This window comes from Arvicola amphibius, chromosome 9 (assembly GCF_903992535.2).
Source record: "Arvicola amphibius chromosome 9, mArvAmp1.2, whole genome shotgun sequence".
NCBI lineage: Eukaryota > Metazoa > Chordata > Mammalia > Rodentia > Cricetidae > Arvicola > Arvicola amphibius.
This window is the reverse complement of record NC_052055.2, coordinates 119,254,742-119,270,774: the sequence shown is the minus strand read 5'-3', so window position 1 is coordinate 119,270,774 and position 16,033 is coordinate 119,254,742. Positions and strand designations below refer to the sequence as shown.

The following is a 16,033-nucleotide window of genomic DNA, read 5'->3' as shown; positions in this document are numbered from 1 at the left end:
ATACTTGCAGAGTTGATTCATTTACTTTGTAAAGATTAGGAAAGCACTTTATGGTCAGCAAGAGGGCTCAGCTGGTAAAGGTGTCTGCTGCCAAGCCTGAGTTCAATCCCTGGAACTCACATAAAGGTGGAAGGTGATGACCAACTCCAACAAGTTGTCCTCTGACTGCCACACTTGGGCCATGGCATGCATATGCATAGACACACACACACACACAGACTCAGACAGACAGATGGGGACACACACACACAAACAAAGACACACACACAGAGTCAGTCAGACAGATGGGGATATACACACGCACAAACACCAAAGACAGTAAAAGCATTTTTTAAAAAAAGTTCAGCATCCATATTTGACTTTGCAAAGCTAGTAGCAGAAGACCCTGTGAAGTGATTGGTGTGCCGGAGGCGTTGGCAGCAGCCTCGCTGGTGAACAACTGAGACATACCCATTAAAGTCAGACTCAAGACGAAGATGTCTGCCCACTGCCACGGTGATTAAACATCCTGGTGGAAGATACAGCTAACGTATTGTGAGAATCGTAAATAAAAGATGTAACTACCAGAAAGGAGGGACCAAAAATGCCACCATTACTCTCAGACAATGTAATCGCCTAGCTCATACCAGAAATGAATCAACTGAAAATTATCCTACTTAATAGAACAGTTCAGCAAGGTGACTACTCACAACATAAATATTTTTTTAAAAAAATCAATTGTGCGTTCTTGTAAAAATAAAATGTAAAAATTCCATTAACTTAGCAATAAAGATGAAATGGGTCATTTTAAAAATACCCATTTAAAGAAAAATATAAAGCTTTCTCAGTGACATGAAAAGTTAATTCAAATAGATAGGATTAAAACTGATTCCCAGCATTAGAATTCAATATTGTAAAGGTGTCAATATTTTATAGATTAGTCTATAAATTGAATGTAAGTCTAATTGAAATTCAAACATCATTTTCCCCTAATTGGATCCCAGGAAGATATTAGATCATCAGCATAGACGGACAAGAATAGCCATAGAAGCTTGAAAAGAAAAAACAGTAATTGGAAATGAACGCTCTTAAATTTTTAAAGCTTTATCAAATGGCAATAATTTAATCAGTGTGCAACTGGCTAAAGACAAGTAAACAAATCAATAAGGCAAAATGAAATACCCCCAAATTAGACACACACACGCATGCGCTCACATATGCACACACAAACACATGCATACATGCATGTATGAACATGTGCACACACATGCATGGATATACAAACACATGCATACATGCATGCACATACACATGCATATGCATATACACTCTTTTGAAGTCCAACCTGTCTTGTCACCATGTAAAGCCAGATCCTTCTTATACGGAAGGAAGGAAGGAGACAGTGGTGGTAAAACTGGCATCTTGTTATTGTGAGCTTCTTGTGTTACAGAATGTAGAACTATCTCAATGGGACAAGGACAAGAAGTGCATGCTCGAAAACTGATTCAGATGTCCATGCAACAGGTATGCAACCAGGGACCACCATTGTTTTGACTTAAGCACTACCATTCCTCCATCCATCTGGTCTACCTTGGAAGCAATAGTAATTGGAAGCATCCTTCCTCTGATGTTCATTTTCCATTCGTGTTGCATGGTCAAACCTTTGGTCATCTGTGAACCTTACATCTCAAGGCAGTTTTCCTCCTTGTAGTTCTATAGAAAGGACTGTTTTCTATGTCCTTTACAAGCTTCTTGTTTTCTATGGTCCACATTCTCCTCCTTTTTTTGTGTGTGTCTTTCCATCCATCTATCTGTTTACAGTCTAGGTACAACATCTGGTTCCTAAGGTTACAGCACCAGCCTTCTTGGAATTTCATGGTCAGTATTAATATAAGGAACAAATCAGGGCCGTTAAATTTCAATTTTCAGTTAAAGGCGGGCTTTCATTTTTTTGATAATGGATCATTTCAAGCAAATAAGAAACAGTTGAGAACTTTTTGTTTAAGTATTGATGATGATCTTTATTGAAGTGGAATGTTGAGAGGAAGTTGATGTTGTGCCTAATAAGTACACAGATCGTTAACTTTCTAGAAATGCTTTTGCGGATAGCCATCTCAGCTGTAATAAGAAAGGGCATAATTTATAAACGTAAGATAGAAATCTTGGTTTGTTTTTAAGTGTTTGATCCCGCCATGTCTGCGGCGACTTTGTCACGGCTCTTCCCTGGGAATTAATGACCAGTGAGGGGTAATGGTCCAAAGCTCTACTTAGGTCATCAAAATTTCAAGCTGGTCATTAATTTTCAAGTGCCCTAAGCCTTAATCTTTATCACCTAATTAAATTCAATAATAAATTATATTTAATTTATATATCAAGGCAATGATGTGCAATTATTTCTACTTGAGTCAGATCTTCCACCCTTTTGGGTGATTTGTCTGTTCTACTTTGGGAAAAAATTGATCCTTTTTTTTAAAGTTTCAGTGAGCAGGAAAACTTTTAAATATTACATTGACTTTAATCTTCTTTGGGATGATAGTTTTTGTAACTTCCACATCTGTTTCTCACAATGTACTGATAAGGGCATTATCTGAGAGAAAAAAAATATATACAAGTGTGGCCATAATGTGACCTTGGGAACCTCAGATTTCAAACACATCTGAAGTCACTGAGCGCTGAGTAAAGGGCCAGAAAGCACTGTGTCCATGATGTTGAATTTCATCTTCTATAACTCAGGATAAGCCCAGTGTGTCCTCCGTGCTATTCAAGCCAGCCTGACTCAGATTTTTTTTTCCTTCCAAATGAAGGCACAGTTTAAATACCTTAGCATGCATTTACTGCATTTAACAGTTTGTAGATGTAGTTACCTAGTCTACAGTAGTTACATCTAGATATTAAGATGTTGACTTAGTGGGCACAGTGACGCGTACCTGTAATTTCAGTACTTGGAGGTTAGAAGAAAGAGACTTGAAAGTTCAAGAGTAGCCTAGCCTACACAGTGAGTTCAAGGCCAGCCTGAAGTATAGAGCCTGGCACTGACTCAGCAAACGAGTGGATAGTCTTGTTTTCATAGGGGAGTGATGGCCTCTGACTTACTGTTTAAAGGTGCTATACTTAACCCTTTAGGCAGAGCTTAATAATTCATATTTTCAGCAGTCCCCGGGAATAGGGATGACAAACAGTATGATTTAGAGCTTGGCTAGCAAACGCCACCACATACATCACCTCTGCCTTTCAGAAGGTGACAAGCACTTTTATGGATGACTGTGAAGCTGTCCTCTTGGTGTGCTGTTGAGTGGGTTCTTACACACCTCAGGCAAGCCTGTGCAAGGTACCAACCTCACCATTAGATGGCGCACACACTCAGGTTTTCATTTCTAGTCTCTGAGGAGCTAGGGGTGCCCGAATGCAACTTCGTTCATCACAGTAGTTAGTCACAAGTCTCCAGATTGGGCCAGGAGCAAATGACAGTGTTGACATACAGTTTTTATTTAATTATTAAACATAGACTCAAAACAATCATGCCATAAGCAAACTTATTTTTGAAATGGTGCATTTTGTTTTGGTAAAATAATCACAAGATATGAGAAATAAATATGGGCTCTTTTTTTTTTTTGGATACAGGGTGGCTGGGTGTTACTGCAAAACTGTCACCTTGGTCTAGAATTCATGGACGAATTACTAGAGACGATGTTGACCACAGAGACCATGGAGGACTCTTTCCGAGTGTGGATAACCACGGAGCCCCACGACCGATTCCCAATTACGTTACTCCAGGTTTGTTACCAAGAGTTAACCAGGTTCAAAACGTAGTTCATGATTGACAGTACTGAAGAGTGAATGGGAAGGGCAAGATGGTTCCCTGGATCAAAGGGCTTGCTGCCAAGCCCAGCAACCTGAGTTTGACCTTCAGAACGTGTGTGGTAGAAGGAAAGAACAAGGTGTCCTCTGACCTCCACGTGTGTACTGTGGCATATGCTGGGCCACCCAAAGAATAAATAAATGTCACACAGTTTGTAAATGAAGGAACACAGCAGAGTGTATAAATCTTGCCTATAGTAATCAGGCTGATATAGTATTTTCACAATAGAGTTCTAAGGTCATATTAATTTATTGGGTTTGTCCTCTAATCAATGTAATTGCTTTTACTCTTCTGAATTCCAGACCACATATTCTATGCTATAAGCATGTTGTTACCGAACATACTGTGAGTTCTCCTTTATTAATTGACTTATTTTATATGTATGGTTGTTTAAACTATATGCATCACATGCATGCAGTGCTCTTGGAGACCAGAAGAGGGCACTAGATCCTTGAGATTGGAGTCATAGCCAGTTGTAAGCTGCCACATGGGCGCTGGAAACCAAACCCAGGTTCTCTGCAAGAGCAACCAGTGTTTTAGCCACTGAGCCCTCTCCCAGCTCCCCTGTAGTACTTTGTAACAATAACACAACTGCTTCTTATGACAGACTTCTCTCAAGTTCACAAACGAGCCACCCCAAGGTGTGCGGGCAGGCCTGAAAAGGACGTTCGCCGGAATCAACCAAGACCTCCTGGACATCAGCAACTTACCCATGTGGAAGCCCATGCTCTACACAGTGGCCTTTCTGCACTCCACTGTGCAGGTAACCAGGAAAGCAGTGTTCACTGCTAGGGGGCGCTGATGAGTTGGTGTTGCAACCATGGGAGAGAGCCCCAGGGAGGATGGCATCAGCTTCCATGCCCCCACTTCCTTCCTGGCATTTCACCCCACCTGTGATTCCGCCTGTACCCCTACTGCGCAACTGTGAGCTTCTTGGCTACAGAGGCTTTGCCTTTGATCCTGCCGACTCACTCTCCTGTGGTCATGGCATTGTGAGGCATAGTTGGGGAGCTTTAGTCATTTTTCCTTGCTATGAGAAATCCTTGAGAGAAACAGTTTAAGGAGGAGGCCTTTCCTTTGGTTGCAGATGGTTAAGTCAGAGGGCTCTGTCACTTGGCATTAAGACAAGGAAAACACATTAATGTCAGGAACACGTGGCAGAGGCTGATCATCCCATAGCGGCCAGGAACCAGAAATCAAGACTGAATACTGCTGCAGATCAGATACCCCTCAAATTCTGTATCCTCAAGGGACCTACTTCCTGCAACCCAGTCCTGAAGTTTCCACTACCTCCAAAAATGGCACTGCCAACTGGACACTCGACCTTCAACACATGAGCCTGTGGGGGGTGTTTCCTACTCAGACCACAACACTGAGCACAGCAAATATTTGTACAATGAACGAACAGATTATTAAGAACAAAACTTGGACTTGGAAGTGCCGGGGTTGGCCAAGAATTTTATCCACACCCTCTCAGAGAGTAACAACCACTGATTTTCAAGATAGGGTTGAAAATGAGGCAGCTGCCCTAGGGAGATGACTCAGTCAGCCCATTGCTTGCCTTGTAAGCCTAAGGACCCAAGTTCAACTCCCAGAACCTACATATAAAGAGCTGGGCATGGTGGTGCACACTTGTAATCTCAGTACTGAGAAGGCAGAGGCAAGCAAGTCCTTGGCATTCACCAGCCAACCACCTAGACGACTCAGTGAGTTCCAGGCCAGTTAGAGACACTGTTGTTAAAAAAAAAAGTAGACAGTGTCTAAGTATCGATTTTCAAGGGTTGTCTTCTGGCTTACATGTACACGCACACTCACGTGTGTGCGCACGCTCACACACACACACACAAACATGTACATGTATACACATGTTGGAGGGGAGAGCTTGTTGCTTCCCAGCCGCCTGGCTAGCTTAGACCCGAAATAATCACACAGAAACTATATTAATTAAATCACTGTTTGGCCCATTAGCTCTAGCTTCTTATTGGCTAACTCTTACATCTTAATTTAACCCATTTCTATTAATCTGTGTATCGCCACATGGCTGTGGCTTATGGGCTAAAGTTCCCAGCATCCATAACTTCTCCCTTTGACTCCACCTTCCTCCTCCCATTCTATATAGGCCAAGCCGGTTCTTTATTCATTAACCAACAAAAGCAACACATAGACAGAAGGACCTCCCACACCATACACACATATACATGTACACACATACACATACACACACACACACATACGAAAACTAAGGCAACTGAGTCTTAGAGAGCCTGTGTCGTCCATGATAGATCTGGGGTGTCCTGGCTATGATGGACAGTTCAGTCCCTAGTTCTTAGCAGCTGATGTGAGGGAGGGGTAACCACCCTGCCAGGCTGGTGCCGACATCTATCACATACTAGTTAATTTCCGTTGATTATTACTAATTGCTTATGTTGTGATTTAATTATTTTATAATTATTAAGAAACTTAATTGTACGATTTTTTAAAAAAAAACTTTGTTTTGTGTGTGGCTGGGTTCAGTGTTGGAAAATGTCATGCCTTTAATTTGCATAGGGTATTCCTTGGTTTCACAGGGGCATGAGGGGACTTCTTCCCCGTGTCTCTCCTTCCCAGAGGCTTGGGACAAAATGAGCCTTTGGCCATGTCCTGGCAGGTGTAATCTCAGCTGTGCCCACATGGAGTACACAAGTCCCTTCATGCCCCCCCAAGGAAGTAGGGAAATCTAGTTTCCCTCAGGAATTGCTACTGTCCCCCGGCTCATTGTCCCCAGCACTGCGCTGGGTCCTGTGCAGCCTCCAAAGAGGGCAGGGGGTGTTTCTCCATCCCCCGAGTCTGGGAGAATGCACGTAGGCTTGCATGCTTCGACTAAGTTCCTCCATGGCTTTTGGATTGTAAATTACAGCTTTCCAGAGACCGATTTCACGCGGTCCTATCTGAGGATTGTTCCCCTTCTCATGCTGCAGTGCAAATACCGCTGTGACCCTGTTGTTTGATCCCCATTCACAAATAACAACATTTTCTGACTATTCCCAGTGTCACAGTGACTCAACTTTTCCGCTGAGCTTGCCCTGGAGAGTGGTTGTGGGGAGGGATTTTTCCATATAGTCAGTGTGCCAACTCCTGCTTGTAGTGGGCTTTGAGTGTTAAACAGAAGAGCCCCAAGCCTCTGATCCATCAGGGGCCAAACTGTGCTTGCAGCGAACAAGATGCATGTTTCGGTTAAAACAGAGAAAAAGCAATATTTCTTCTTTCAGAACTGGGAAGCGAATAGTGGACTGTCAGTATTAAAAAGATTGGGGTCTGGCAAGATGGCTTACGTGGGTAAAGACACTTGCTGCTTTCCACAGCTACCAGAATTCCATCCTTGGAGCGCACAGTGAAAGGAGAGAACCGGCTCCTGAGAGTTGTCCTTTGACCTCTACCCTCAGAAGTTATGTTATCTATGGTGTACACACACATACACATGCATGCATGCAAGCACACACATGCATGCACACACACGCACACACACACATACACACAGCACATGCACACACACATGCGTGCACACACACACATGAGAGAGAACACAAAACAAAATATAATTTTTTTTTTTAAATTGAGCGCTCAGTCTGTAAAGTGTATGCCACCCGGGCTGAAGACCATCGTTTGATCCTGGGGAACTCCTGTGAAAACTTGGGGAAAGGCCACCTGTGTCTGCAGCCTCAGCTCAGCGAGGTGGGAGGGGTGAGAGTGGAGGGGAGGAGGTCCAGGTAGGTGGATCTCTGAGCTCCCTGGCCAGCCAATCTAGTCAGATTGGTAGGTTCAAGGTTTAATGAGAGGCCCTGTCTTTAAAAAAAAAAATCCTGTGTTCTTTTTTTAGGTTTTGTGTGTGTGTGTGTGTGTGTGTGTGTGTGTGTGTGTGTGTGCACGTGAGCGCACACTTGCTTGCTTGTATGTACATTTACATGCATGGAGGTGTACAGGTGCCTGAGGAGGTCAGAAGAAGGCATCAGATGTCTTCTTGGAGCTGGAGTTACTCATGGCTGTGAGCCAACTAATGTGGGTGCTGGGAACTGAACTCTGGTTCCCTGGAAGAGCAGTATGAGCTCTAAACTACTGAGACATCTCTCCATACATAAATATACATATATGTATACCTATATGCATATATATGTGTGTGTATACACATACATACATATACTCATAGACACATCCATCCATACATACATAATACATATCCAGGAATCTAATGTGTAAAAAACACCTGAGTTCTGATGCACACAGGAAAGCTTGAGATGTGACTTCTCAAAGGGGCTGTGGCTAATATGGGGATGATGATGATGATAAAACCAAGTGTGGAGGATGGGAAGACTCCACTTTTATTTAATAATTTCCCATATGATTCTGATACACAACAAAAATCGAGAATGATGCTGGCCAAACAGCCACCGCATTTAAGGGAGGCGTCCGCTGCCACTTTTACAACTTTCTCATGTTTGGGAATTCCTCTGCTCATCCTTGTGGTTTGCCCACAGAGCTTCTAACGCCTGAGACCTTTCTAGTGGATTATTGACGGAGTTTTTACTGTTTTTGTGTGATGGTCATTCTGCTCCTGGTCCAGGATAACAAGCCCCTGAGGGGTTCTGGGATCTCCAGAGTCCTGCAGTGGTACTTGTAAATGTGGACTTTCTTTCCTTTCTTTCTTTTTTTTTTAATCTCAGTCCTTAAAGTAATTTAAACATTAAATAAATAAGCACAGCCATACTGCCAGGGCCCAGGAAATGCCAGCGTCAATACGTGTTCATTCAGGAAAGTGTTCCCCTCCTCCGTGCTTTGTCCTGTCTGGCTGAAGTCTTGACAAAACACCCCTTTTCAAACTCAGTAGTGCATGTAAAAGTTCCTGCCTTGACAAGCATGCTTAGAAGATCCTGGTTTAAATCTCTCCGAATAGTCACAGTGGCACGATGCGGGTCTCTCTCACACGTTCCCGTCCTGTGTCTCCAACTGCTTCTCACCATTTTTGCCCATGATTTTTATTCTCTTCACATTACACTCATGTTGTTTGGTACAGAGTGTATCTTTCATTTCAGTGTGGACCTCATCTCCCGCTTTTACTAGGCTTGGTAGTTAACTACAGCCAGCGGAGGGCATTGGGCCGCCCATAAAGTCAGGGCGAGCTTCTGCACCACACAAATGACTGCCGAGCATGCTCTCTTCAGCGATCTCAGGACAGTTCCATATTTCATGGCGAGTTCAGCTTTCTGTGTTCCTCAGTGGAGAAAAGGAACTCTGCAAAGCGCTTGCCAGGCAAACATGAGAACCTGGGCTTAGATTCTCAGAACTTCTGTCCAGTGCTGGCTGTGGCCGTCCATGTCTGCCATCCCGGAGCTGGGGAAGTGAGACAGGCTGACCCCTGGGGTGTGTCCCTTAGCCTATCTACCCATCTAATCAGGTGTAGTGAGAGACCCTGTCTCAAAAAATAATATAGAGAGTGATACAGGAAGACATCCAGTTCTGACTTCTAAACACACACACATACACCTCTCTCCACCCCCACCCACCCACACTCACGCACACAAACACACACAGACACACACTCACATACGCCCACACACATGCGTGTGTAGGAGGGGGGACTAGATTGTTTAAACCATACATGGAACACTCTGGCCCTTAAAATCATCCCCTTCCTGCTTGCCATTCTCTGAGTGGGGGGAGCTTTGTGTTCAAATCTGTCCATAGAGCACCCCAAAGAACGTGAGCCTGGGGACTCTGCTGCTCTCAAAGCTTGCCCTGGACCGCAGTAGGACCTTCTGCCTGCCGTCCTCCCCACAGACTTGGTGCCTCTGTGTTTTCTCCATCCGCCACCAAACCTGCAGGCCTCCTTTCTGCTTTCACAGAACAGCCTCATTTTCTCTGTGAACCAGAGCCTTGGGTCAGCTGTCTGGTTTGTTTCTTTTTTTTCCAGGCTTATCGTCCTGGTAGACTTCAGCAGCTAATTGCCTTTGCTGTCACATTGTCCTTTTCTGGTTTCTGTGTCTTATTTTCTCGACTGGATGAAAACTTCTCGAGAACACATGTATTCTAATGTTTTTCTATTGTGCTAATAAGACCTTGACCCAGGGCTTCGAAGATGCTAATTGGACTGAAGAGATTCAACATTCTAATTAAGCCTCAGAATCTCTTGTATCCAAGATTCCAAGTGAGCACCCAGGTCCCAATGCTCTGATAAGTTGAGTCTTTTTTTTTCTCTTCTCTTTTCTTCTTTTTTGATGATTTTTAATTAGATTTTTGTTTATTTATGGGGAGGGGCATGTGACATAGCTCACATGTGGTCAGAGAACAGATTCAGGGAGCCATCTCTGTCCCCCCCCCACACCGTGTGATTCTCAGGGAGCAGCTTATGTCATGGAGGCCTTTGAGAGCATGCTTACCTGCTGGGTCATTTCTCTGGGTGCCATTCTTTCCTTCCATTATTGTCATTTCGAGAGGTTGGTGGGTGGACGGATACACGTACAGACAGACATAAGAACTTAAAATTATTTTTGTAAAGGAAAAAAAGCATCCATCAAGATTTTGTCTTCTTTTAAAAAAATTATTTTCAACAAGATGAACTCAACTGCCTTTGCCTTCAGTGAGGCAACTTAGAAAGAGAATTCTTTAGATGAAAACTGATAGGAAGTGACATGATCTGAGGCAAGTTCCAGCACTGGGGCAGTTTTTGAAAACTGCGTTTTAAGGAACAGCTGAGTTACCCTCGCTCCGTGCATATAAATGGACGTGTTTCCATGGAGCCAGTTCGAGTACCCCCAGTAATTGCAAAGAAAGAATTACATCTCATTCCGCCCTCTGCCTAATTGAACCTTAAATTTAAAAATTAAGTCAAATGCTTAGGTAAAACTCACTGTAGATTTTTATTTTTTTCATTTTTTTTTCCAAAAATGGGTATTTTCTCTAAGTGGCTTATGCTCCACTGTGTGAAGCTTACACAGCGGAAGAAACCACAGCAATGGTTTTCATGTGGATATCTGAAAGGCTGCATTCCACCCTGGCTCCCAGAAGACTCTAGAAGAGTCTCACCTCAGTGTTTCTGATATCTACTCAAGAACTACAAAACTTTGAGTCATCCTTGGAATTGACCTCACTGAGGTGGGAGGGTTCCTTCATTAGGAGAGTAATTGACCAACATGGCTTAGACAACCATGAGTCTTTTCACCAAGGGAAGACAAAGATGGAATCCCTGTCCTTCATTGCCAAGCTCTCAGATCTGGTTGAGGGACCAAATATTTCAGCATGAGCCAACAAGATAAACAAACCAACTATCTCTGTTAGTATTGCTGCCAACTTGACACACTTGAGAGGAGATAAACCTCAACTGAAGAATTGTCTCTATCCTGTTGGCCTGTGGGTATGTCCAGGGGGCAGTCTTGGATTGCTGGTTGATGTAGTCTCCACTATGGGCAGTATCATCCCTAGGCAGGTGGGTCTGAGTTGTCTCACGGAGTTAGCAAGCCAGTGAGATGTGTTCCTCCGCGGTCTCTGGTACAGCGCCTGCCTCCAGGCTCCTGCTGTGGCTCTCCTTGATGGTGGACTGTAACCGGTAAGCCAGATAAACCCTGTCTGCCCTCCAGTTGCTTACTGTCATGGTGTTTATCACAGCAACAGAAATCCAACGAGGACACGAAGAGAACATACATGCCGAGTCTGGAAGCCATCCAAAGAAGCACACGGTCTTCAGACCACAGTCCTCTGTCAACACCATGCCCTCCCGTCCCTATCACATTCTCTGGAAACAAGATGGGACATAGTGCGGATAACCATTGTTAGTTAACACCCACAGGTGAAAATTCTACTAATAAAATTCACCTACACTTAAACTGTTAATCCGACACAGGCGTGCCACAAGGAAAGATTAAAAGAACTAAAAGGAACTTGGCAAACAAGAATCCGCCCGTTTCAACGGCTTTGAAGTTCTCAAGGGTGCATGTCTTCCTAGTATTAATTACAGAAAGAAGTCTTTAACTCAGTACAAATTCCTGGGGTTGTCTGGTCAACTTAAAGCAACTATCTAATTAGCATACAAAGTACTGGGCTTCTTGGTGGCATTTTTCAAACAAATTTGGTTTTTAGTGATTTCTCCCCACTTCCTCCTCATCTCCCTGTCCCCCCTTGTATCCTTCTATCCTCAGTGGCCCCATTGCCTTCCTGTTCTTCCCCATCCCCTTCTTCAGTACCTCTTTATCCTCTCTTGTGTCTCTCCTTTTGAGTTTCATAGCCTGTATGCACACTCACACCCTCATATATATATAAACATATATATGTTTATATGTGTGCATGTAAACAAAAGCTAGGATCTGTACATATACATGAGAGAATATGTAATATTTGCCTTTCTGAGTCTAAGGTACATAACTTAACAGTCAACTTTCCAGGTTCACTTGTTTTCTTGAATACTTTATGTTCCTTTTCTCTTGAAGGCTGAATAAACCCCGGTCATGTATAGGCCACATTTTCCCATGTCCATCATCTGCTGATGGGCATCTGTGCTACCTCCACTTATTCTGGCTGTTGCCAGGAGAGCAGCAGTGAACGCCGAGGTACAGGTCTCTACGGTAGGATGCAGGGTCCTTGAGGTGATGCCCAGGAGTGGTATGACTGGGTCAGAGGGTAGTTCTAGCTTTAACTTGTCAAGGGCCCTCCATGCTGGTTTCCACAATGGCTTCGCTAGTCTGCACTCCTACTAGCGGCAAGAACGAGTTCCTCTTCCCCTACATCCTCACCAGCGTTTGCTGTCTGTATCCTGGCTGATCACCACTCTAACTGGGGGAGATGGAATCTCCAAAGAGTTTTAATTTGTATTGTTCTGATGGCTAGTGATGTTGAACCCTTTCTAAAATACTCATTAGCCATTTGTGTTTCTTCTTTTGAGATCTGTCTGTTTATTTTAATGGTCCATTAACTGGCAGGATTTTTTTGGTGTTTAATTTTTGTAGTTCTTTATTTATCCTATATACTAGCCTGTCTGAAGTATAGCTAGTAAAAGCTTTCCCCCATTCTGTAGTCTGTCTGTTTGCTCTAATGATTTTTTTTTCCTGTGTAAAAACTCTTTTTCTTAAGCTGGATGTCCTCCTTTAATCAGTTAGTTAAGTGATGGGGACAAGAGTCACATTAACGTGACAACCTAAGCCAAGAAGTCAGGTCAAGAAATAATGGGCGCACCTTCCTATTTTTGCGAGGGCTCTGAATTTCTTTGTTTGTTTTCTGCCTTTAGTCTTTTCTCCTGGGTCAGAACGACTAGGTCTAAATTAATACTAATGACTTCATTAATATTTTAAAAGCATACCTTGAAAGTCAGTGACTAAAACCATCTGGCTTGCAGAATTTCTTCTGTAACTTGTCCATGGTTTTCTCCTTGCTAACAGATTTCTTTAAAAGGTGGGATTTTGCAGTAAGGGGCTTGGATGAGCAAGAGGAAGAAGAAGTGGCTTATGAAGACTTCAGTGTGTGTGTGTGTGTGTGTGTGTGTGTGTGCACGCGCGCATGTGTGTGTGCGCATGTAAGCTTGTGTACCCTTGCAAATGTTGAAGAAGGCAGTGCATATTCGGAGAAGCAGAATTGCTATCCATGTAGATTCTTAATCTAGACACGGGTACTGGGACTCCAGATGATGTACGGGAGGGGACTCTCCTTAGAGACCACATGTGCCGGGCAGGGGCAGCTGATATAGAAACTGGACTCAGCTGTACGACTTTCTGGGTTTACCGGATGTGGAGTCATTAGGAATACCATCTATATGCCTTCAAAACGGCCTCCCGGGTTCTGGGGGGTGGAGATGGCTCAGTCAGTAAAGTACTTACTTTGTAAGTTTGAAGATCTGGGTTTGATCCCTAGGACTCATGATAAAGTTGTAGGTATGGGGGCATGTGCTTGCAATCTCCACTCTGGGGAGGTGGAGACAGGAACATCCCTAGGGCTTGCCAGTCAGCCAGTCTAGCCGAATTGGTGATCTCTGGGTCAAGGAAAGGCCTCTTTCTAAGGAGGTAGACAGCCTTCCTGAGGTTATCTTTGGCCTCCAGACATGCACCCTTGTCCACATGAACATAGACAGACACAGTAGAATATCAGAGCAGCTCCATCCTTTGAGCTGGGGCCAGTCTGATTCTTTACGGGCAATTTGGCCTCTTTGAACAGCCATGGCTTCATAGGCGTCTTCCAGGTCTCTCTCAGTCAGTCAGCGACGGTGGTGTGAAGGCGGAGTGAGAGCTTTAAGACAGCTGTGTCATGTGTACAATAGAAATTCTTAGTTTTCAAAACCCAAGATGGAAAAATTACAGAGTGAAGCTAGCAGGGGGTCATGTTCATAAATGCTCTATTTCTTTAACCTGAAAGATCTCAGCCCTTACATTTGACTTTCCAGACTCTCGACAGGCTGACTTAGAATAGCGACAGATCCAACAGACATTCATTAAGAATCTCCTGCAGTTCCTGGAGGAGTTATTAGTGGAGACCTAGACACGTTTTTCTTTGTTTGATACAGGTCTCGTGTAGCTCAGGCTGCCCTTGAACTCATTATATAGCTGAGGATGACCTTGAACTTCTGATTCTTACTGTTTCCAACTAGAATATAGACTGTGCCACCATGACAACCTGCTAGACTTAAGAAAAACAAAACAAAACAACAAAAATCCCAAACGCCAGTCGTGTAGGAGGTCCTTCTGTCTATTTGTTGCTTTCATTGGTTGAATAAAGAAACTGCCTTGGCCTTTTGATAGGGCAGAAATTAGGTGGGTGGAGTAGACAGAACTGAATGCTGGAAAGAAGGACTGACAGGCAGACACCATGAATCTCCTGCCTGAGATGGACATAGGTTAGAATCTTGCCCATAAGCTACAGTCAAATGGTGATACACAGATTTAATAGAAATGGGTTAATCAAGATGTGAGAGTTAGCCGATAAGAGACCAGAGCTAATGGGCCAGGCAGTGATTTAATTAATACAATTTCTGTGTGATTATTTTGGGGGTTAAGCTAGCTGGGCAGACAGGACGAAAAGCAGGCCCTCTCTCCTTCAACACCCCAATAACTACAACTTGACAAATATTTGGAAATTTGTAAATCGTTAGTTACAGTCCTTAAATAGTACTTAATGGTTATTATATCTCAGATGATACATATTGCTTATTTTTATTTTTGTTTTGAGACAGGGTCTTGCTATGTAGCCCAGGCTGACCTTGAAGTTACAACTCTCCTGTTTTTAACCTCCCAAGTTCTGGGACCACTTTACCCAACTATACACTATCCGTTAATTTTTTTATTTGTATTTTTATTATTCGTGTGTGTATGTGTGTCTATATTCACAAGGTCAGGTGAGTGTAGTTGCTGCAGTGGGACAGAACTCAGGTCAGCCTTATCGACAAGCATCTTTCCCCACTGAGCCATCTCTCCCACCCCATACTGTTCTTTTCACACAAGGTCAACTTACCTTAATATTGAAACTTTTGTTTTTATTAGACTTTATTACACTAGCAGTAATGAGGGAATTGGCAGGGGCTGTAGTTCAGTGGTACAATGCTTGCTTCTCATGCTCAAAGGCCTCAAGTTTGATTCCCCAGTTCCGCAAACAGGATCCACCTACATACAGTGTTTGGCTCAGTGGTTGGAAGCACGTTCAGCAGCTCAGGGCTGTCTGTAGCTCTGATACCAGGGGAACCGACACCCTCACACAGACATACATGCAGGCAAAACACCAATGCAAATAAAATAAAAATAAATAAATCATTAAGAAAAAAATTCCAGTTGACACTAACTTACTTTGCTCTTTTTAAGGAGCGACGAAAATTTGGTCCCTTGGGATGGAATATTCCCTATGAATTCAATTCTGCCGACTTCTCGGCCAGTGTTCAGTTCATTCAAAACCACCTCGATGAGTGTGATATTAAAAAGGTGAGTGGAATTGTTGGTCTTTTTGTCTGTTTGTTTTCTAGGTTTTCATGACAGCCCATGACAATGGGGTGAACTAGCTGAGGTCTCCCTGAGACCCTCTTTCAGAGGGACAGGTACTCTAATCAGCTAGCCCACTCAACTCCCCTCTCCTAACCCACACACTCACATTTTGTTCCCCTCCCCTGAAGGTGCCTGCCAGTATAATGATGAAGCTATGTGCTTCAAAATGCAATCGTGTCCCTAATGCCACTCCTGAGCCCCAGAGGGCCCCACGAGA

The 16,033-nt window shown here is 43.5% G+C and overlaps 1 protein-coding gene across 1 annotated transcript in view; it reads left to right on the top strand.

Annotated features, from left to right (window-relative positions):
• Dnah8 (dynein axonemal heavy chain 8) overlaps positions 1 to 16,033 on the top strand; it is a 225,044-nt gene that overhangs the window by 158,312 nt on the left and 50,699 nt on the right. Inside the window, exons 82-85 of the mRNA XM_038342351.1 lie at positions 1,430 to 1,503; positions 3,601 to 3,753; positions 4,446 to 4,601; positions 15,640 to 15,756. Coding sequence (XP_038198279.1) covers positions 1,430 to 1,503; positions 3,601 to 3,753; positions 4,446 to 4,601; positions 15,640 to 15,756 — 500 coding nt within the window. The remainder of the gene's footprint in view (positions 1 to 1,429; positions 1,504 to 3,600; positions 3,754 to 4,445; positions 4,602 to 15,639; positions 15,757 to 16,033) is intronic.